This window comes from Calidris pugnax, unplaced genomic scaffold (genome assembly GCF_001431845.1).
Source record: "Calidris pugnax isolate Ruff unplaced genomic scaffold, ASM143184v1 scaffold53, whole genome shotgun sequence".
NCBI lineage: Eukaryota > Metazoa > Chordata > Aves > Charadriiformes > Scolopacidae > Calidris > Calidris pugnax.
In genome coordinates, this window is record NW_015090792.1 from 1,146,969 (window position 1) to 1,170,214 (window position 23,246).

At 43.7% G+C, this 23,246-nt stretch overlaps 1 protein-coding gene across 1 annotated transcript; it reads right to left on the minus strand.

Moving 5' to 3' along the window:
* Nucleotides 1-294: 294 nt before the first annotated feature.
* ASAH2 (N-acylsphingosine amidohydrolase (non-lysosomal ceramidase) 2) lies at nucleotides 295-22,948 on the minus strand. The gene is made up of 20 exons (XM_014966637.1): nucleotides 22,776-22,948; nucleotides 21,965-22,037; nucleotides 21,415-21,564; nucleotides 20,671-20,847; nucleotides 20,150-20,277; nucleotides 19,480-19,557; nucleotides 18,525-18,645; nucleotides 17,403-17,528; nucleotides 14,146-14,232; nucleotides 13,102-13,206; nucleotides 12,894-12,975; nucleotides 12,284-12,399; nucleotides 9,946-10,040; nucleotides 9,411-9,450; nucleotides 8,546-8,641; nucleotides 7,229-7,324; nucleotides 6,470-6,619; nucleotides 5,721-5,780; nucleotides 4,946-5,034; nucleotides 295-1,072 (listed from the first exon to the last, which is right to left on the minus strand). The coding sequence occupies exons 1-20, from the start codon at nucleotides 22,946-22,948 to the stop codon at nucleotides 883-885; spliced, it is 2,232 nt and encodes a 743-aa protein (XP_014822123.1). The 3' UTR covers nucleotides 295-882.
* Nucleotides 22,949-23,246: the final 298 nt, after the last annotated feature.

Sequence of the window (23,246 nt, forward strand, 5' to 3'; positions counted from 1 at the left end):
AGTTTCAGAAATTTCTCTTCCAAAAACTTGCCTAGCATCCTTTTAAAATGACACAAATCCACACCTGGTGTTCAGCACTGAGCCAACCTGGCACAACGGTCAGTTCGAAAGTGATATTTGTGAAAGAGAGTAACACAGTCTAGTAGGAAAAATTTGTGAACAGCTTCAATATTTTATTTTGTGAGCAATTGACATTCCTTTCTTTAATTGAGACCTCTGAGGTCATATAAAGCCATTGTTATCAGGCATATTTTGAAACCAAGACCACTGATTTTTGGGCTTTATGCACAAGTCACTGCATCGGACACTCTTGCCCACCCAACACCCATAGTCTAGGGTGGCTTTTAACTCAGAGAATGAATGTCTTAAACCAGAATGACTAATTCAAACTTTTCTGATGAGTATCTATCCAATCTCTCCCTTTATTTAAGAGGCCAGCTATGCAATTCGAGGACAATTGAGGCGTCTTCTCTTCTGATGGTTTCTGAATCCAGCAGCTTTTCCCAGTTATATGGATTGGGTTCAATTTTATGGAATACTTATTTTCTGGATTATCTCCTGATATGCACTCACTCTCTCTAACAAAGCCCATTCATAAAGAAAGAAAATAGCTACATCTTTTATTACAATGAGAATCAGCTGCAATAAAATCTGGCCAGGAACTGAACCGCTCGAATGAGAATACATTGGACTAGTGAGATTGAATTGTTGGTAAAGGTCAAGACTTTGCAGGAAGTCAAGCCTTGCACAGCAAAGGGTGACCAGCAGCACTGGTCGTGATGACAGCATAACAGCAAAACAATTCCTAGGTGTGCTTTGTGAACATTGCAGATAGCAAATCTACTGCTCATAAGAAACAATTCTTTTAATGAACAAGTTTACCTACAGAACTGTGATTTCAAACACTGAAGATGTGCCTTCAAAAGGAAGAGTGATAAAGCGATTGTTAGCCACTTTTTTCTTGTAGTGCCCGAAGTACCGTATCCTGTAGGCACCCGGCTCTGTGCCAGGAGGGATGTGCCATTCAATAGTCACATTGCTCCGACCCAATAGTCCTTTGGTCCAGTAAAACCTAGCAGACAAATCAGAAACTGCAGTCAGCAAAAAAATCCACTTTCATCTGCTTTAATATCCCAGGAGCTCACTAATTGGAATAAGGTGAATGCAGTAAAGTGAAGTTTTAGAGCCCTTTTAACATTTCCTCAAATGTTTAGGCTATCAGAGCAGCACCGAAAAAGTCAATCCAAAGCCTGGCAGGGCTGAAAAAATCTGGAAATATGGAAAAAGAAGTCAGTGGTCCTTTTTGCAGATGAAGACTATTTCTACCAACGTGTACTTACATTCCCAAAACTATATCGTTACCCCATATGACGTGACCCCTGTGAGCAATACTCATCAGCTCAGTCTTCCCTGCTCAGGGAGCAGCTGAACAAAGATTAGTGTTTAGTGAAGGTCATAAGCAAAATCTATCATAATTGAGCTCAGGATTTCTGGCATTCCTTTCTACATCAGACTCCCATTTTCTTTTCAGATTCCTTGTTCAAAAGCACTTCTGTCAACCTCAAAATTCTACAGAGAGCCACACATCATCGGGAGGTGATGGATTTTTCAGCCGGCCGTGATGGACCACTGCTTGAGGAGACTAACCTGCCCTTCTGATACTGCTGCAATTCTTGATATGCCCCTAGTTGGATATGCCCAGAGAAGAATTATCAAGTCCTACTGTAACAGCCTCATTTCAAGGTTTTAAATAAAGGAAGCAGATGAACAAAATATATTGATCCATTAGCAATGGTAATAGAATGTTTACCCATACCAGTCTTACTGAGAAGATTGAAATAAATATTTACAGTCATAGTGGGGGGAATGTCCTGATTTGAGGTAAAATACAACCAACTTTCTGTTTGACTTACTTTTTAAAAAGCTCAGTCTCTTCTAACTCTCTGAAATTAACAGCATATTGTGGAGAAAACTGCTTGTTCCCCGAGCAATAAGACCAATGTTTGTACTTCATGGCAAGGCAGGGTGTGCAGAGAGGCTCCTGCTCGGACTTATTGCTGTAACAACCAAGGTCAGCTAATTTTGTTATTTGCCCCATTGGAGGGTCAGAAATGGAAAAGCGTAGAGGGGTCCCCCCTGCAGGGAGGAGGGGACAGGAGAGGTGACCCAAACCTGACCAACAGGGTATTCCACCCCATCTGCCCCATGCTCAGTGTCAAAGCTGAGGGATCTAAGGGTCAGCCTCTCTCTTCAGGGGCCGACGTCCGAGGAGGACCCTGTCTGTTCGTCTGCCTTTGATCCCCATCCCTGTGTTCCTGACTCCAGAGCTGGAACCCAGTTCCCATCCCTCACTGAGTCCAGTCGGGGACTTCCCCAGTGCCTGCTGGTGACAGGACTGTCATCCTGGGAGCTCGATACAGTTTTGTATATATTGTATCTATTTCATTATTTCCTTTTACTATTAATACTGCATTAAAGTAGTTTAGCTCTTGCTGAACTCGTAAATCTCTTTATGTCTTCACCTATTCTCCTGGGAGAGAGAAGTGAGGGGAGACCGTCTGTGGCTCTCATAGGCCAATTTGTCCTAAACCAGGTCAGTGAAAGCCTGGGAACAACGGGGGAGATTTGGTTTGGTGAACAAAGACCACAAGCTGACACAGAGTCCATGTGTCTTCCTCATTGACCTTGTCCAAGGCTTTGCTCTGTGTTGCACTGGCTTTTCCTGGGACAAAGACACTGTTGTCTTGGTAGAAGACAGTAGGGTGACACCACGATGCCTGAAGTGGTAGGGGATTTCCATCCTTGCGACCACCCTGTCTCACCTGGACATGGTCCCAAGCCACCTGCTACAGCTGCGGCGTTTGCCCTGTTGGGAGCTGATTTGGAAAGGAGACCTGCAGACGGAGCCTAGCTGTAATGTGGTGACATAAAATTGTTGCTGTGATGGATCCATGCCACTTCCCAGACTTCTCCCTGTCCCGCCTTCCGTAATCGGTGAAACACAGCAACTGCTCTGGGACTCATGAACTGGAACGTAGCCTAGATCCCTCCGGGAAGAGTCTTCTCATAGATGAGCACCATGTCTTAGCTCTACTAGCTGTCTGCCAAAGGCAGGGCCAGGCAAATTCCTGCCCAGTCCCTCCTCCTAAACAGTCCCAATACAGAAATATACTGCCCTGTGGCAGAGGGAGGGAGGAGGCTAACACATCTCTGCTGTACACATCAAGACAGCATCCAGCAAAAGGGCACGTTTGTCCCTGATACAACGGTGAGCACAGGACAAAGGCCAGATAAGAGCTATCTCCTTCCCCAAAAGCTACACTTCCTTTAAGTAAACATTCTTATTGTTTGATCCTTGAAAATATGCATTTTGCTAATATATCTATACTACCTTTCATACTTTGCAACACTAAGCTAACGAGTAATGGATTCTCTTGCACTACTCTCCTCACATTCAATGGTATCAAAAGCTAATTTTTCCTATGCTTAAAAAACACAGTCTGACTCCACTAATTACTAGTAAAAATCTTTGATTCTCCCTGTCCTCATTGCCTTAATTACTGACATTTCAAGATTAATACACTGATATTGTATAAAGTGAATAATTTTCACCTTAAGAGAATCATTTCCCCTTTCTTGTGGCGTTTGGTATTTCCCTGGGGCACCTGGAAGGGAGATATTACTCTCTGCATTGGTTTGCCTTCTGGCCAGCCCCTTAAGGCAGGAAAAGGCCAAACAGCTCATATTCCTCCTCAGCACTTGTACTTATTTATGTTCAGAGATCCAAGGAAAGGATCCAGAGATTACTCAGAAAGGAAAATAAGACATTTATAGTCTCATCTTTCCAGCATCGTTGTAGTATATTCTCCAAGTTTTGCACTTTTACATTTTAATATCTTCTTGGATTATGTGCTTTTAAATGTTTTCAGTGGCCCTGGACAAGAATTTGGGAAACCTGTGGCTTTATTAAGACACGGGAAGAAGTGTGTGCCATCACAACGCCATCATTTCCTTTACTAAAGTAGGAACTGACTTGGAAGGGAGACATCGATGAGTGTGAAGTGTTAAACAGAGGTCAAAGTACTTAGAAAAACAGAGGTCAATATACAGGTAGGAATAAATCTTCTGTGTTGGGACAGTCAGAGTCCTGGCTACAGGGTTATGTTTGGGGAGCAGCTGGTTGCACTTGAGCAGAGAGAGTTATCCACTATCAAATGGCTGTCCTAAATCCAGAAGAAGTCTTTCCTGATGAAGCCAAGCTGTCGGGAATGCTGCCTCTCTGACCTGTTTTTTTGCACTGGGACATTGCAGGATAAGAAGACACAAGACGGACATTTTTGGGGAATGCTTTTCACAGATAGGTTGCAGGAGGAAAAATGCCTGGTTTTACTCAAACTTGAAATTGAATGGTTTGACAAAAGGTGCCTTTGATATTTCTATCTCATGTTCTGCCTTCTGGTGTAGATCAGAAGGGTGACAGCAGCTTTGCTGCTTAGTCATTATTTTTCCTTAAGACTAGTATCTCTAAACTTAAATCTACTTTTTTACAAACTTTTTTCTACCTTATGATGCACAGCAAAAAAGGCCAGTTTTTCCAAATGAAAACCCTACTGTGGAGGAACTCTTATATTTTCTATTGTGTATACTGTCATCAACACTGATGGATGGATTTTTCAAAATAGTTGGACAACGAAGTTCTGCAATTTGTACTGTTCCTTCTACCTTTCCCTAGCTTTTAAGTCTTCATTGCAGCAGTTAGAGAAAAATTATTATTGTGGCTTTGACATGTTAATTACTCAAATATGGACGGACCCATCCCCAGAGAGCACGATCTGCAGTAACAAGACCAACCTACATTTGGGAGCTCTGAAAAAAAGCACTTCAGGTTAAACTCAAATTACTTCTTGGAGTCTGTGGAATAGTGAAATCTGGTCATGGCAGCTACCTGGTGTTCCAGGAGGCATCGTTTTCTACCACGTCCCAGATCTCTGAAGTTCTGGTATATCTCTCCACTGTCAGGAAGTTGTGTTCAGTCTGGAATAAATATAACAGAGCCAGGTGTTGAAGCGTCAGGCATGTGTCTGCTTTTCTGTGTCACTTCAAACTAGAGAAGGGACTATACTTCTGTGTCCACTTTAGTGTCAAATGCAGTATTTAGTAGCAAAAATGCTTATATTTCACTGACAAAGCACAAATCTAAGACAGTTAATGACTCAGAGAACAAGTAAAGAACTTGAGCATTAAAAAGGGAATGAATAGGAAGTATAATTTTGGGGGTATTTGCTTTCAATATCTATGCAGGATGAGTTGTGGGACAAATTAAGTATTGTTTTTAATTTTCGTTGTTTTATCAAAATAATGCTCCAGGCTGATACCATGCTTGCTATGACAGGATGGCACTGGATACCACCCAAGAAAGAGTGTCTGGTCTAACGCACAACATGGATGCCTCTGACTTCAATAGTATCAAGAGATCATGAATGGGTTATATCTGAACAAATTAAGGACTTTGGCTGAAAAGTTTTCCAATGGTGTGAATTCCCAAAGCGCATGCTCAATGGAGAAAATATCTGCTTCTGAAGTCGTAGCGACGAAAAAAAGGAAGCACAATATCTTACTGCTGAAACGCGAAAATCAAAGACTTACATGTATCAGGCCAGGGCAGTAACTAAATATTCACTAATCCTGAACATCCCCAATTGCAGCATTGCTATACTTACCACATTTTCTGTAGAGCTCCGGGGGTTCGCACCCACAAAAGTTACTTCAGCAACTTCTCTCTGGGGAAAACAGAGGTTTATATTAAAGACTGAGCAGCATATTGCACATCAATAACATCCTTTTAAGATGCTGAAGGAGATTTTTAGTGATTTTTTTCTGTGGTGTTTTTATATTTCTTTTTTTTTTGCAATAGCAGTACACAATTTATACTGCGAACTGGTATTCTGTGCCTTTCCATTCCACTTGTCCTACTAGCTGGATAAACTCCAGCGCAGCACAGAAGATTTCTGTGTAAAAGAAGAAGGGAAATATGTGAGATATTTCTTACTGCTGGAAGGAAAGACCTCTCTGAAGACCTAATCTATATTTTGAGCATTAAAAAAGTGAACGCTTTCTGACATTTTTGTTTCATTCACGTTATGTACCAGAGGCATCAAAGATGACCAAATTTCTGCTCATATCACATCAATGATCTACTCAATCACTGTACAAAATTAGCCTATTTAATCATCAGGTTTTAGTTCATGTTGACACTGAAGGTGAAACCTTCATGTTGAATAACAGGCTTTTATTTTCCCCTTCATTCATTCATTTAATCGCATTCAGTACAAAGACACTGACATAAAAATGCTCTATATCTGCCTTTTCAGGCCCAGTAAGAGCAACGAGACCTGGGACACTTATTTGGATGAAGGATAAGAATTTAAAGAATCCTAAGTAGGTTTTAGCAAATGCTTTAAGCTCTCACCACTTGATAGTGTTGCCTCACTTCTTGTAGCACATCTCCAAATGTCTTGTTGGCCGGCGCGCGGTCAGCAGTGAGAGCAGGCACCAAAGTCAAGTTACCTATGTTGAAAAATGGGGGCTCTGGGCCACGTGGCAAATCCTGAACTGCATTCTGGGAGAGGGAAGACGTACTCATTATACGTAACTATATTTGTATTTCACTGATCTCCTATCACTGGTGTTGCTCTTTCTCCAAGTCTATTACTGACATAGATTTTTAAGAACAAGGGCAATAAAACGTGCATAAAAACAAACAAGAAGACATCGATCTCTGCTTTGCATGCAGGACACCTGCTGCCTTGTTGTTGAGGTCCCCTCAATTCACCAACCAGAACACCCCATTACTTCAGGAGGCACTGCCCACCCACCAGTCCAGCCTTGTTCACAGGGATCACAGATACAATTGTAATGAACATTGCCATGTACTGGAGAAATGCGGCAGATTGTTTCCACTTAGTAGAAAAACAGCAACTTCAGGTAAAGCTGAACGATAGGAAGCACTTTTTCCTAAGCTTTGAACCAAAAACCCCAGAGTCTCTGAAGTGCAGACACACATTACAGGAGTTATTTTCATACCAAAAGAGAATTTCTCGAAACGGTTCCTTATGAGAAAAGAGAGCGTAGCAATAAGGGTACCTCACTGAGAAACAAACACAGCCATCACCATTTCCAGGAATTAAATGTCTCCAGCAGCATGTGGCATATAGAAAATATTAATTACCGTAGCAATAGCCTTTGCAAGTCCTCTATACAGTTGAATATAAGCAGAAAGGGTGTGCGGCCCATAAATAGTTGATGCAGCTTCATATCGTTGAGCCTAGCAAAGGACAAATTTGGAAAAGGAAGGGTTGAATTACTCTTTAGCCATTTAGACAGCTTATCCTACTGCTGCAAGACAAGTTCAGCACACTAAACGTAGACGCTTATTTACTCCCTTACTGCTAGGGAGACAGAGGAAAAAAACCGCCTACGTATTTCTGACTCAATTTTAGGTTACTCTTTTTTCTTCAATCCATCTCAAACAGGGAGGACCAGTTGTCAATTCCAGCTATCAAGCTCTTATACTCTTTTTAAGTTTTATGACATAGGATGTCTCCTCTCTGACTTTTTGGGCTGGAAAATCGCAGCTCTTTCAATCTTCCCTCCCAGTTTAGGGTTTCTAAACTGAAGGTGCCCATCCAATGTTCCACATCCTCTTCAAAGCACAGCATACAAGTGTGCCTTGTGCGGGCCCTTAAAACTGGAACTTGCAAGCTAAATTGTGGTCCTTTCCGTAGCAACTGACACCACAATTCATGTTCACTTTACGACTCTACAACTACAAATCTTTCTTCTGGGAATTTTGCCACATTATGAATATAATGTCTAATTCATCCAAGTCATCAGGCCATTGTTGAAACAGACCTGAACTCACTGGAGCTCCCTTGTGTGTGCTTGACCATTTCCATGTTAAAGCATCCATACATACTCTATGGATGATTAACATGAGGAAGCTATGGTCAGGAAACCACACTGGCCCTTGGGTCATGTTGACTAAGCCAGAATAAACAAGGAAGTCGTGTGATTTCTGCCAGAGGCTCTCCAGATTTTGTGGTAAGGTGCTCTTTTGCGACGGAGGGAAGACATGAGCACTCAATATGAGTGATCAGCAAGCTTCGTTTATTTAGACACACTATCATTCTTTTATGCACACACGTAATTAGCTCATACATATTGCAAAATGAGAGCTCATTATTGGTTATTTCTAAAAAGACAGTTCTGCCCAGAATTCCTTTCTTATAGTTACATGTTTACCTTATCACAGACATTCTGTTGTTGGACCACAGCTGCCTTCAAGGCCAGAACATCCTTACTGTTGTTGGGAGCTAGATAAGCTGAGTACGGTGCTTATTGAGCTCTTGCTGGACTAGCTGACCCTTCTCAGCTAGCCAGTCTCCCACAGTGCTCTAAACATTCATAATTTCGCTTGAACAGTCATCCCATTTTGCTAAAATCTGAGCTCACTTAGACATGTTCAATCCACAATTTTGGCATTTACCTGGTATTCTTCATAGGTGGCAATGTAATGAGTGTAGACATTGCACAGTCCTGCAATTACAACATCCATTCTTGGTGTACCATGAGAATCAAATTCCTAAGAAAAGAAATAAATCACTTATCTAGTAATAGCTACTTAATACACAATTATATTATTGCTATTATTATTATCGTTATTATCTACCAGGACAGAACACAAAGCTACGGTGGGGATGGGGCAGGTTGTTCAGGAATGAAACACTACAATTTTAATATACCTTTATTAACATCTCTTGTCAAAGAGATAACTTCCCAAAGAAAAAGAGGATAAATGACATCATACTCCAGTAAATTCAATAAATTTAAAGGGATTTTGGAAGTTGAAGTCTCTATACTTCCTCAAAAATTGATATAACTATATGAGAGAGGCTCAGTAAGTTGTGGAGACAGTGTCTGGATTAATAGTATTTAGGCTGCAGGTGAGAATAGAATGTATCAATGAGGAAAATGGAAAAAATACATTTGCCTTTTTTTCCAGTCCTTCACATTTTGCAAGGCCCTGGTAGGGATTAAGGAACTAAACTCTTTCATCCTAGAGAAAAAATTGCTGCTATCATCAGTCATGCCTGGATTGAATTAGCTTCTGCTGGCTTAATGGATTGAAACATAATGGATTTGCTTTATTTGGGGGAGGACATAAGCTTCTCCTGCATGTCAGTAAGCAACGGCAAAATATGTCTGAAAGAGATGGGGAGAACAACCCAAGTGTGAGAAAAGCTACCCATGATCCTAGCTGGGCGAAGACAAAGGAAAAAACAGAAGAATCAAGAAACCCGAAGTTCCAGATATACTGTATCCTGGAAAAAATCTTGTCCTCAGCAACTTACTTTTTTAACAGCTTCCCTTAGCCGGCGTCCAGACATGGTCCTAGAGGCATTAAGGGAACAATGTTAGTCTCCAGTAAGGCAGGGAGCTAAAGGAGGAATCACCAGTTGGACACGCAGCATGCCACCAGAAATTCATATAGCACTTGCAGAGCTGCTCAGCATCCCTTAAGGCTTCTCTGTGATCGACACAGCCAAAACTCCTCTAATATTTCACATAAGTCATCACAATCAGGGTGAGGCTAGAGGAACCCCAGTGCGGGGTGGCATTGAAAAAAAACCTGCTATAAAAAAACCTTTTGTTCTGTTCAGATTTTCAGCATTGTACTATCAACAGACAGTGCAAATCATCACTACAGTACTTGTGGCTTGGAACAAAATAAAGTTTGAAATCTCCTTTCATTTCATTGAGCCTGCAGCTGTCATACACAGTGGACAATTTTTAGCCTACACTCCTGTACATGTGGAAGTATCACAGGTAGTTTGAATGAGACCCTTCCAGCTGCAACACATAGAACAACACCAAAGAAATACACACGTGAACTCTCCGGGAACAGCAATGATTGCCAGAGATCCAACGGCAACAATCTGAACGTCCACGATATCAGGGTGCCATGGGTGAGGTCGAGACATCTGAGGTTAAAAAAAGAGTGGGTATAACTATTGTAGGGCAGTACCAAAAAAAGGCAGCGGAAGTGTTTTCCATCCTACAATCATAAATCAGGCAGATACATTTACTTTGTAGACAGGCACATAAGAAAGTGTTTTACCTCCACGTGCATTGCACGTTGTCTGACCATAACAGGAAGACAAGGCACATGTAAATACTATAGGTTAAGCAACAAAAAAGGTGTTGCCAGAGGGGTGGCTTAAAGCAAAGTGGGCAAGTAAGGCAAAGGTAGCACCTAGAAACCCTCACCTGCATGGGAAAGTGATAGTAGTAGGACCAATAAGGTAGATCATCTGATCAGGAGAGCAAAAGTTAACAAGTGAGATCAGAGAGTCTGCTGGGGATGGGAACTGAGAGTTACCTCATTATTAGCTGAGCAAACGCACAGTGCATTTTGTGCAGAGGGAGAGCCACACAGAGGATGGTGCTCAGGGAAGCCTTGGTCTAGCCCTAACTTGACCACACCTTACTCAGACTCAGCAGAATTGTAGCAGCTAAAACACACAATACAGCACCATGTCTTATTAAAAAAAAAAAAAAAAAAAAAGCGTGCAGAGGGAGAGCCACACAGAGGATGGTGCTCAGGGAAGCCTTGGTCTAGCCCTAACTTGACCACACCTTACTCAGACTCAGCAGAATTGTAGCAGCTAAAACACACAATACAGCACCATGTCTTATTAAAAAAAAAAAAAAAGAAAAGCTAGATAAAAATGAAGAAGCCTTTTAAAAAAATTAAGAACAACAAGAGCTCAAGTGTAGCACGGCTTCAGCAAACGAAATGCAAAATTCCACTCCATCAAGTCAAAAAGTTTTTTGAGTGGCAATCTACCAGGGGCAAACCATAAGTGACAAAACTTAGTGAAGTACATTAGAATCAGGAGTTCTGCCACAGCATCCATATAAGTATGCTCAAAAGATGATAAAGAAGCATGACCCTGAATGGAGGAGGTGGGGTGGGATGAGGCTCTGTGTTGGGACCTCTTTTTAAGAAAGATGAAGTGAGGAACTGATTGAATGGAAAGAAAGAGTAGGAAAGCTCCAGATGGCATAATCTAAGTGCTATAAATTACCTTGGACATGATCCTGCTCCACTATTGTGCATTTGCCTTACGGCCAAGAGAACAGCAGGTGGAAAATGGACATCAAATTTATTTTTTAAAGTTGTAAGTAGGATTTTGGGAAATTCAGTAAGAACAAACTCCAAGTCCTGCCCAGAGCAGTCTCTAGAATGGGGCAGCAGGTCCGCAGAGGCTGGCCCAAAGAAATAGCCCTTCACTATGTAACTGAGGCATCCGTGGGATAGGGACCAAAGCAGCGGGTGATCTCTATCCTTACTGACTGCCCTGACTCTTCCAGACATGTCTCTGAGCAACCTGCTGTTGCTGCAATTAGCGTTACTGCTAGGATCATGGTCAGGCTGGACATCCCCAGGGCACCTCCAGCCTGTGCCTGGTGTGATTCTACCTGTGGATAAGTCTGAGATCAATCAACGTTATAACTCACAGAGAACTATCAGACACTTACATAAAAAAGACAAAAGAGCAGAGATGTCAACAGGACATCTACAGAGGAAGTTAAAACCCAGTAGAAACCTTTGAAGACAACACTGAAAAATTAGGCAAGTTGATACAGTACCCAGAGATTCCAAAAAGCACCATGATGAGTTATTTCATTTTGCATGGACCAGTCTGCCACATGACAAAAAGAAAAGTCCTCTTATGGATTATGGTAGGATGGAAGAAAAATCCTAATGAAATCCCCCTCAGAGCTCTTAAGATCTGAGCACCAGGAGAGGATGATGTCCTGAAGCCATGGAGTAATACTGAGCTCCATGCATCCTTGGCTTTCCCTGAACTCATGCACTTCCCTGTGCATCCTGCTGAGGGATGTTCCAGGGGCAGAGAATTAGGCCAGTGTGCATTTATTGTTTTTTTTTATCCTAGTGACAGCAGTGAGTCCGGTCTCCCCTCCAGAGATATATGGAAAAGATGTTCTGCAAGAGAACTTCCACCCCTCCCATTCTGATGCAAAGTAATGACACTGTTTACTCTTGCTTTCTATTTTCATACTTTCAAGCCAATGCAGCTCTCGCTCCTTGTTCTTTCACATATGGGTTGGCACAGACATTGTCTGTAGCATCCTACCAATACCAGTATCAGATTAGCAGTCTCTGCAAATCCCAGGCTGCACACCTGTGTATTCTTACCTCTCCGGTGCTAAAGAGTATTGGCTTAGGTTTGTGGCAGGCTTTCGTTTCATTGGACGGTTCTCCCAGCAGCTGGTCCCGGATTTCGTCCCAAAACGGGTCCCCATCTACTGAGCCTTGAGTACAGGAAACACCTTTTAAACACTGTTCGTGAAGCTGACCCAGCAGCTATCAGGTAGAAAACTCATTTATTTCCTACTCCCTGCTTATGCGGAACAGGACAGTTCTCGGTGGATTCTAACTATCACCCTTTTCTGGAATAGTTTGATAAATTGAGCTTTATGCCAGGTGAGCCTGGCAGCCTCCAGGCAATGAAAAAAATGAGAAAGAGTGCCCAGATTTCAGCTCTTTCTTCTCCCCGCTCCCCATCCAGCAATCTCCTTCCTTCAGCACATAGTCATACTTTTCTGGAAAAATTTTCTGATTAACAGAGGCAAACTTGAGAGGCTGTCATAAGAACAAACCCTCCTAAAAAACATCCCTTTGGAGACAGCTGTTCAACTATCTGTTGATGTTCTTAAGTGACTCTGGAGTTCTGAATCTATCTGGAGGATGCCCCATGTCCTCCCCATTTGTAGGAAGCCATATTGACCTCTGCTCCCAAAATTACCTTGTGTGAAGTTGAAAGCCCCCACTCCATCAATAGTACCGGCGGCAAAGCTGTATCCTAAGGCTGGCTTGCAAGTTTTAACCTTAATCAGAAGAGGAAACAAAATGAAAATGAGATATTTTAATAGCACTTCCCCTCAGTGTGCCCAGCCATGCTGTGAGAATATAGCATTTCTTCCTTCCTTACACCCGGGAGCTCCAGATCTTACCGTGTGTGTGGCATTGAGCTCCACTGAGACATCACTCATGTTCACCCACTGGTGAGCTGAGCTGAGGGGCCCTGTGACCTGCTGGGAAGCTTTTTCATACAGCTCCTGAGAGACACAGAAGGTAGAAATCCTTGAGGAAGAAGAAATCAGGAAACAGTTCTGACATTCAGCCATATGAGTTATTTCTTCACTCTATTGACACCTGAGTCTGCAGTGTTAAAAAAGATAGCAATGGTTTTCCTTGCCATTTGACACACATGCTGGGCCACCCTGAGTGGGACAATCTTTCACTTGCAAGTCACGATCAGCCTGGAGTGACTTCTGGGAAAGTATCAGAAAAGGCGACTAAAAGGGAACTGCCACCATCAAGCCTTCTGCTCTTACTCCACTGCTGGAACCATTCCAGGTCCTACAAGCTGCTCTGCCTGAAACGGTGCCAAAAAAGGTCTCTTACTGACTACTCTGACATTACATGAAGCCGCAGAAGTGGAACCAGTAAATTCAAATGACTTCTGATCCCAAAGACACAGGCAATGTAAGGGAGCCCATAGGGTGGAGAACACTGGTTGAGTAAATGCACAGTGAAGCAGGGCAAGAATGTCTCTCATGGACGTTTAAGTTCACATATTTAAACTCACTTTTGCATTCATTGTGTCTGATGCCAAAGTTGGGCATCAAGTGTTTGTGTCTCTGAGCTGAGTATTGAACTCCAACAATTTTTTCCATCATAACCCCACTGGGATGAGTGCATGGGAGGGAGGGGGAGATTACAAGGGGCAGTATCCACATTATATAATGATGGGGAATATTAATAACCAATATTAATTAATAACCAATTAATAACCAATACAATGATGTATCTGAATAAAAATGTGTGTTATATGAATAATTGGGAAAATTTTTTTCAAGCATATAAATGTGGACTTCAGAGAAATTTATGTCTACAAGAATTCACAAAAAGAGGCACAAGAAAGTTGCTTAAATGAACATACATTCCTGTAATAGTAGTACTCATGCACAGTCATAAAGCAAAAAAGCACTTACCCTTGCTTTCATGTAGATATTTTGCCCTATAATTCTTGTACTGTCAAACATGTCATTACCAGGACCCATGGCCATGCACATAGTTGCCTGTTAAGAAATTTGTTTAAATGCTACGGATCAGTTAATGTAGACAATTATGTGGCACTGCAAAGGGGAAGAGGTCAAAAGGGATTGTCATACTGTGGGAACTAATTGCTTCTTGCTAGCCATCTCAGATTTGGGCACTAGGTTACTACATTTGGGAAAGTAACAGAAGACTGGGGAGAAGGCCTGCAAATACGCTCAAGTTACTCGCATGTGACCTGCTGGAAATCACATCTATCACACTAATTGTTTCTTTTGTGTGCTCAACAAATAGAACATCTGCACTCAGATAACATAGTCCTGGGATGGACTCAGGGGCACCTTATCAAACAGGCCTGGGATTCCTGCACTGTTGCTTAAGAGATCAAAGCCCAGCAGAAAACTCTGACTGCCTGAATCCTGGAAATACAGGCCCAAGCAGCAAGTGGGAGCTCCCTCGCTCCCTCAATCTCTTCCTAACAAGGACTCTTTCTAATAAGAACCCTTCATGGATGACAGTTCTTCCAGCTTGGAGGTGTCACCAAGGTCTAGTTGGACTGTGCATCAACACCTCTGAAGTAAAGACCATAGACGAGTCGCTGCTGAAGGGAGCGGAACACACAATATGCAGAACGGACTACACACTACATAGGGAGGTCTGCTGCCTCCTTGAGGCCCAGGTTAGTGATGTAAAGAAGAAGTTTACTTCCCTAGTATGGTCCTCAGATTATTACCCTTTTTGATCTTTCATGTAGGCAGTGACCATTTAGCAAGAAGTCCAAAGACAATGAACAGAGATTTCAGGACCTTTGAACGACTGACAGAAGTCGCGTTCTCCTCAGCAGGTACAGCCCAGGAGGTTCATCCAGTGTATTGATGATAACTTTTTGGCTCAGGCGGTGGAGGAGCAAGAAAGGGGACGTATACTACTTACTGGACCTAGTTCTGACAAACAAAGAGGGACTGGTAGAGGATATTAAGATGTGGTGATCATGGAAAGATAGAATTCAGGCTCGTGCAAAGTATGCACAAAACAAAAGTAGGATTGAAACCATAGGCTCTGGAAGGTAGGGGGGCCTCAAGAGAGCTGGTTGAAATTCAAATAGCACTTTCTCCAAGCTCAGGATCGGTGCATCCCTAAGAGTAAGAAATCAGGCAAGAGAAGCAGGAGACCTGTGTGGTTGAGCAGGGGGGCTCCTGAAAAAGCTCAAGTGGAAGAAGGAAGTTTACAGTGCGTGGAAGAAAGGAATGACCACTTGGGAAGAGTACAAGGATGCTGTTAGAGTATGCAGGGATGGAACAAGGAAAGCCAACACCTCCCTGGCATTAAACCTGGCAAAGCATGTCAAGATCAACAGCAAGGGTTTCTTCAAGTATACTGGAGGCAAGAGGAAAACTGGAGAAAATGTGGGCCCGCTGTTGAATGAGACAGGTGCCATGGTGACAGAGGATGGAGAGAAGGTGGAGCTGCTGAATGTCTTCTTTGCTTCAGTCTTTACTGCTCAGGCCAGCCCTTAGGAGCCCCAGACTTTGGAGGAAAAAGAGAAAATCTGGACAAAGGAAGACTTCCCCTTGGTTGAGGAGGATCAAGTTAGAGACCGGTTAAGTAAACTGGATATCTGCAAGTGCTGATCAAGTTATTGGTCTGCTCTACATCACCTTTGAAAGGTCCTGGAGAACAGGAGAGGTGCCTGAGAACTGGAGGAAAGCCAATGTCACTCCAGTCTTCAAAAAGGGCAAAAAGGAGGACCTGGGAAACTACAGGCCAGTCAACCTCACCTCCATCCTGGAAAGTTGATGGAGGCTTGTTCTGGGTGTCACCTCAAAGCATGTGGAGGAAAAGGAAGTCGTCAACATGGATTCACCAAGGGGAAATCATGTCAGACTAACCTGATAGCCTTCTACAATGGCATGACTGGATGGATAGATGAGGGGAGGGCAGGGGATGTTGTCTACTTTGACTTCAGCAAGGCTTTTGACACTGGCTCCCACAGCATCCTCATAGGTGATCTTAGGAAATGTGGGTTAGATGAATGGACAGTGAGGTGGATTGAAAACTCTGAAAGACAGAGCTCAGAGGATCGTAATTAGTGGCACAGAGTCCAGTTGGAGGCCTGTAGCTAGTGGTGTTCCCCAGGGGTCAGTACTGGGTCCAGTCCTTTTCAAGATATTCATCAATGGCCTGGATGAAGAGATGGAGTGTACCCTCAGCAAGTTTGCTGATGCCACAAAACTGGGAGGGGTGGCTGACACACCAGAAGGCCCTGCTGCCATCCAGCGAGACCTGGACAGGCTGGAGAGCTGGGCAGTGAGAAAAGTAATGAAATTCAACAAGGGTAAGCATAGAGTCCTGCACCTGGGGAGGAATAACCCCCCGCACCAGGACAGGTTGGGGGTGACCTGCTGGAGAGCAGCTCTGAGGAGAAAGACCTGAGAATCCTGGTGGCCAACAGGATGCCCATGAGCCAGCAATGGGCCCTTGTGGCCAAGAAGGCCAAGGGCATCCTGGGATGCATCAGGAAGAGTGTGAGCAGCAGGTGGAGGGAGGTCATCCTGCCCCTCTGCTCTGCCCTGGGGAGGCCCCATCTGGAGCACTGGGTCCAGTTCTGGGCTCCCCAGTTCAAGGAGGACAGGGAATTGCTGGAGAGGGGACAGCAGAGGCTACAAAGATGATGAGGGACCTGGAGGATCTCTTTTAGGGCTAGAGGCTGAGGGACTTGGGTCTTTTTAGTCTGCAGAAGAGAACACTAAGGGGGGATCTGATCAATACTATAAATACTTAAAGGGCGGGTGTCAGGAGGATGTGGCCAGTGTTTTTTCAGTGGTGCCCAGGGACAGGACAAAAGGCAACCAGCACAAACTTGAACACAGGAAGTTCCATCTAAAGATGAGGAGGAACTTCTTTCCTGTGAGGGTGGCAGAGCCCTGGAAGAGGCTGCCCAGAGGTGGTGGATTCTCTTTCTCTGGAGATATTCAAAACTTGCCTGGTTGCTATGCTGTGCAACTTGGTCTGGGTGGAGCTGCTTTGGCAGGGGGTTGGACTAAATGATCTCCAGAGGCCCCTTCCAACCCCATAGCATTCTGTGATTCTGTGATTCCTGCACAGGTGCCCACCACACTGCTCTGTATTTGCTGCTCCACCCCGATTTTTCTCGTTATCAGACATTAATGTAGATCAGGTAAGAAACACTTACCCCCCCCACGGGACAGGTGCTCTGTGGGTTATTGCACGACTCCCCCGTGTTTACACAGAATGGGCCTTTGGTGTTGGGCGACACGTCTCCCAAATTGGACGATGCAAAAGCAGCAACAAAGGAGCCCTGCCAAAACCAGATATGACCAGATGGATTTTAGTGCCTTGCAGTGATCACAAACGTCACCTATAGCTTTCCCTGCAGACACGGCTGGCAGTCCAGGCAGTTGATGAGCATGCGATGCTGGTAATTATTTCTTAAGTTACTGGGAAGACTGGAATGGGAGTCTCCCAAGGCGCGAAAATCAAGGGAGAATAGGACACACAAGGTATAAGTGCCATTTCAGAAGGGACTTTAGAACACTTTTTTATCCAGACAGCCATTCTTCATCTACCTCTCCCACCTCAGCCTCAGCTCTTCTCCTAAGTCCTCGCTTTCTCATGTTACTGATCAGGAGTTAATGGATCATTGTAGCACCTTGCACAGGATTTTTTTTTCCTGACAGACTTTCACCGTGACAGATTTATAGGATGAGAGCAGGATCTGACTGCAGGAGTTAACATCAAACATGGCTGGTTACACATTGTCAGCTGAATTCAGCTCTCACAGATACTCTCATTTTTTCCCCTTCTTTAGAGGTGGGATGTGTCAACACAAGACATTTTAATTATATTATGAGATCTTAAGCCATTTTCTTTTAAGACTGCTAGACACAATGAGCCAAGCAGAGCATGGAGTTAAATTTGTATCCTGAAAACAATAACAAGATTTGTGTGTAAAGCAATTTGCACTGACTTGCACCCATTACCAAGGGTGGAGTCTTGGTTAAAGCTTTTAGACAATGCATTATAAAAAGAAATATATGCAAGCAGGAATTAGATAAGCTTCTTTTAGTTTCCATCTTTGGTATGAACTGCATATGTTCCTCTGCCTGGAGTATTAAAATAGGAATTGGGCAACTGTTTCATTGTGTATTCCTCTTCTCTAGAGGAAGAAAGTTAATAAATCAAAAGATACATCTTTTACTGTACGAAAGAACTTACTTTGGCCCACAGGAACCATCCCCTCCCTGTTGCAGCCCTTTTTTCCCCATTATTTTCAGTAGTCTGAAATTAATCACACCTCTCCGGGAAGCATCCCCTTGTTCTTCTCCTGTTCGAACAGGTAAGATGCGTAGCCCATGTTGTCGCTGTTCACAAGGTGGTTTGTGTTGTTCATGCTGACCGGGTGCACAGCAAACCAGCTGAGGAGGAGTCAGAAGACACACATAGGAAATGTGTTGTTCAATCTATATATTGGCAATTGACTTGTTTAATCTGTATAATTGCAATTGATTTAAGGGAATTTTCTTTGGGAGAATATAAATGGAGATTGTTGGTACTTAGGGATAGATTAACAAGGGCAGAGTTATTCCCATCCTTTCCCTTCCTGAACAAGAGGACTCATAGCTATGATGGTCCGGGTATAGAGGCCTCCAGAGTTTGGAACTGTAATTACAAGGGCCACCAAGTGCTATTTCAGAACTGAACTGACACTTTTCTGAGTCCAGAGAAGTCTATCTTGCAGGGATTTTTGTCTTCTTGTTTCAAAGAGTAATGAAGTGTCAACAATGGAAAAAAAGGACCATTTTAATTCTTAAAAAAACCACCACCCTCATCCTCTTAATGTGATCAGACTCTTGCTTGTGATTTCTAAACGAGGAAAACACAATTATGTCTTTGTTACTGCACATTACTTCATTTGCCTGACCTTGAGCTGTGAACTTTGGGCAGCTGATAATCCAGATGCTGCCTGCAGGAATGGCATGCTTTTCATGAGATGTGGGGTGTTACTGAAAATAATGAAGATGAGAGGAGCCAAAAAGCTTCTGGAGATGCCGGGGCTGGAATCTGCTTGGAGGGGCACTGCGAGAGACCCAGAAAGGATTTTTCTCCACTCTCTGATGACTAGCAGAGAGCAATGCTGCATGGGCAAGGCTCAGTGCCGGAAAGAAGAGCTTATGTGGAAAGAGAGAATTGCTAAAGAACAGTGGTTTATGAGGATTTGGTGAAAAAAATGTTACGTTGGTGGTAAGTACCTGATAAGTCCTAGATCCTCTCCATTCATGTCTACCATCTTCAGCATCACCATTTCTTTATCTGTGTCGGATGAATATCTGGATGAAAATGAAGCGGGGAAATCCCTTTACCATCGTAGCCATGGTCACACTCTGCATTGCTGACACCTTAACTCTCCACTAGGTTGAGCAAGAATGAAGAGATTGTTACAGATATTACCAGAGCACGGTGAGGCCTTGGAAGAGCTTCTGAAAATAGCTGGGAAAGTAAGGGAAGAGTTGTGGTTGTCACTGACCTCAGGTGCTGCTTCTCCAGAGGATGCGGAGTGGAGGTCTCTGAATACAGATTTAGGCACCAAGGATGGCACTTTAATCACATCTGACTCAAATGCTGACATCTAATATAGACTTTTTTCTTTCTATCTTCTTATATTTTTAAACAAAGGATAATGTCACATCCTTGACCAATGCTTTACATGCTTTAAGGGTGCAACCACAACTTTCAAGCCCACTCTTACAACTAATTTTTGGGGATGTTCACATGCAAATGCTCGGGATGGCAACAGTGTCATACTGCCATGGCCTTGGCACCACATTTTCAACTATCCCATGAATGACCAGAAGCACCAGCTGCAAGATGGCTGGGTGATGTTCCCAATTGAAGGACTTTATTTTCCGCTTGAGTTTTTACCTGCTTCGTTCAGACGCGGGGTTCTCAAGATAGGAGAAAGGGCTTCTGTTGATCTGACTGTTTTCTACAATGCCTCTGTTTATAAAAATCCTTCCTCTCTTCATATTCTGGTGTGCTAGATCAATACTCTGAAAAGCAGTAAGGCAGGGAATATCCATGCACGTAAGGCGAGTATGAGATCAGCTGCATAAACTCTCTTTCCCTCCCCGCTGTCCCCAACCCTTCCTTGGCAATCTGAGGGCTATTTATTTTTTCTTAAGTAGTTTATTATTAAAGAAAATTATGATAATGCTCTGAAAGCACCCACAACTGTCTCTTTCTAAAGAAAGACTTTAAGGCTTCTGATTTTTGATCTGATTTCATGAGTAAGCATAAACCCACCTCCACTTCTGTTTTAAGACTGTGACATTTGAAGGTGCTACCGTGAGTACCACAGCAAGAGATCCGGTAGTGACAAATGTATCTCCCCCACCTTTTCTGCATTTATGGGGTCTCACGGTAACAGACTGGATGACACTGACCTTTACGATGCCATTCACGATAGCGTTGAGGGACTGTCTGCTTAGCCCTTTGCTAGTGATCCAGAAGAGGGTGTACTGGAAGTAGCCACCAGGCCCTGAGTGTGTGTGGGTGCCACTGAGGATGACGTTGTCCTGTCGATACAGCTCGCCATACTTGCTCTTCAGTTTCTTGAGCACCTAAGAGTAAGGAGGTGGTCCTAAAAAAACCCATGCCCACATGCTATGGAGATATGTATCAGCCCTTGCGGAAAAACCGACCATTCATCTGCCCGCTCTTCTCTTTCTGGGTGATACTTCCCTACTAGTGTCACAGGTTATAGCTGTTGTCTTGGCAAAAGCCCTAAAATAATAAAAACTGGTAAGTAAAGACTTCCATGCCCAACTTGCAGTTAAGCCCAGATCATCCAAAGAGTTTCTATTTCTCCGGTACCTCCCTCCGTCCTCTGTGGTGCTGGAGGCCCAGCATTACACAGGCACCATGATAATATATTGATGATGCAAATGTATTCGTGATAACTATTTTGCTAAGAAAAGCATGGTCAAAGTACAGCCTCATTTGATCAGGAATCAAAAACTCTTCTTCAGCAGAGAGACGACGTCTCTCCAAGGTCGTGCTGCAAGGAGATGCCAAAGCAAACAGCCAACGTACTGCCATGTTTGATATCACTTAGCAATATCTACAACCTTAATCCTAATACCAGCAACAACCCAAACTGTGCCAATCATTAATTTCCAGCCATGTACCTCCAGCCTCACTCTCTGAGACACCATTCCTATGTCGGCGCTGACAAACACTACTCGCCTGGAGTCATCAACGTCTGCCACAATGAAGGCTCGGCTGTAGAGGCGCATGAGAAGCCCTCCACCCACCTGGTCTGGGTTGGCATATCCCATCTGGAAGGGAAGAGTTCCGTCAAGCCCATGCAGCCCAAATATTGAGCAATGTATTCATTCGCAGTTATTTCTCTAAGTAGATTTGCCAGAGAGCTCATTCAACATATGAGCACTCAAAGCTGCAACTATTTTGCCCAGTGGTTACAAGAATCATAGAATCATAAAATGGTTTGGATTGGAAGAGACCATAAAGATCATCTAGTTCTGTGCTCCCCACCACAGGCAAGGACACATTTGATTATATCAGGTTGCTAAAAGCTGCAAAGAAATTTCACTTAATATTTGATGAAGACAACCATTTGGCAAGGCAGAGCCTCTCAACCAGAAGTCAAGCAAAAAATATTCAGAGATGATGAAAATCAGTACTTTGCCAAAACTGTGTTCAATTCCCCCAACTTACTAAAGGAATTTCTGCCACAGGTCCTGTGCAGTCAGCTCGACCTACGCCCAGTAAGTAGTTTTCTGTTTCTTTGCTGGAATCTATAAGAATAAATGGTAGATTATCGGACACACAAGCAAGGAGAATCGAGGCCAGAAGAGGCAACACAGCTTTTTTGAAGAGATTGCATGCCTGAGTCCTGCTTGACATACCCAGAGGACTCAGCAGGCCTGTGGACAAGGGGATCCAGCTGATACTGTCTGCCTGGGTTTCCAAAGGGCTATCAATGTGGTTAAAGTGTGCTGAGGCTGTTAAGGCATTTGGCTTGGTAAAAGGTAGACAATGTCATGAAGAACTGCAGAGGGAGCTCACAAGACAGGGTCACTGGACTGCGTAAAAAAATGAGTTAACTCTGGGCAGCTCCCGACACCCACCTCCCCACACCTGGTGATGTGGTTGGAGACATAGAGCTGTGATGGAATTGCAGCAGCTGTGAAGGCCCTTGGTGCCGTGATGAGACCGAGGGGCTCTTGGCACCCCCTCCACAAGGCAGAGCGAGGGCAGGGAAGCTGTCTGGATCCCTGCAGCCAGTCTCACCCACTGGCCCCAAGCCTGGGCAGCTGCGCACCAAGAGATGCTCACATTGGTTTTGACAACCATGCTCCTTGCACAAAGGCCAGCAGCAATACCGTGCCCTATCTGTGTGAGAGGACCACACAGAGAAGATTATGAAGGTTCAGCAGCGTCCCAGTGACCCTCTACATGTACCCATTTAATTTAAATTTAAATTAATTTAAATTATTCCTTTAATTTAAATTAATGCCCTGGACACACTCTCGAGCAGGGTGTGATGGCAGGACTGAAATAGCTTAACTTGCCTTTGCTGTCTTTGGGGAGAAAGTGGAGAACGAGGAGCACCACTGTCACCGCTATCATTAACACCAGGCACACAATGAGGATCACCTCCAGGCGGGAGAAGGAGCACTTGGACCTCTTCTCATACATGGTGGGGGCACTGTGAAAGCAAAAAGGAGCCTGAGGGGAAAGCAGATAGGACAGGCCTGATGTCAGGCTCATCCCACCCAGAACAGTGCGTTGCACCCTCGATGACCTGGTCCCCATCCCGGTGTCAGAGCAGGCAGCAGTGACAAGGCTGTAAAGTGGAGATTTGTTTTTCAGTTTGCTTAAGACAGCAAAAATAGATCTCCTTGTAAGCAGCAATCACTCCCCGTCACAAGGTCTTAAAGGATGGGGTTAGTGACAGAATTACTGATCCTGATTTTCCTGGGACAATTTGCTTGCT

Bases quoted from the DNA above. Each gene is read 5' to 3' on its own strand.
- ASAH2 (XM_014966637.1), bottom strand. From the start codon at position 22,948: ATGTATGAGAAGAGGTCCAAGTGCTCCTTCTCCCGCCTGGAGGTGATC. The intron at 14,233-17,402 runs GTAAGTGTTTCT...ATTTCTTAACAG, and splicing joins GCACCTGTCCCGTGGGGGGG to GCAACTATGTGCATGGCCAT. The intron at 6,620-7,228 runs GTAATTAATATT...TCCCTCTCCCAG, and splicing joins TTGCAAAGGCTATTGCTACG to AATGCAGTTCAGGATTTGCC.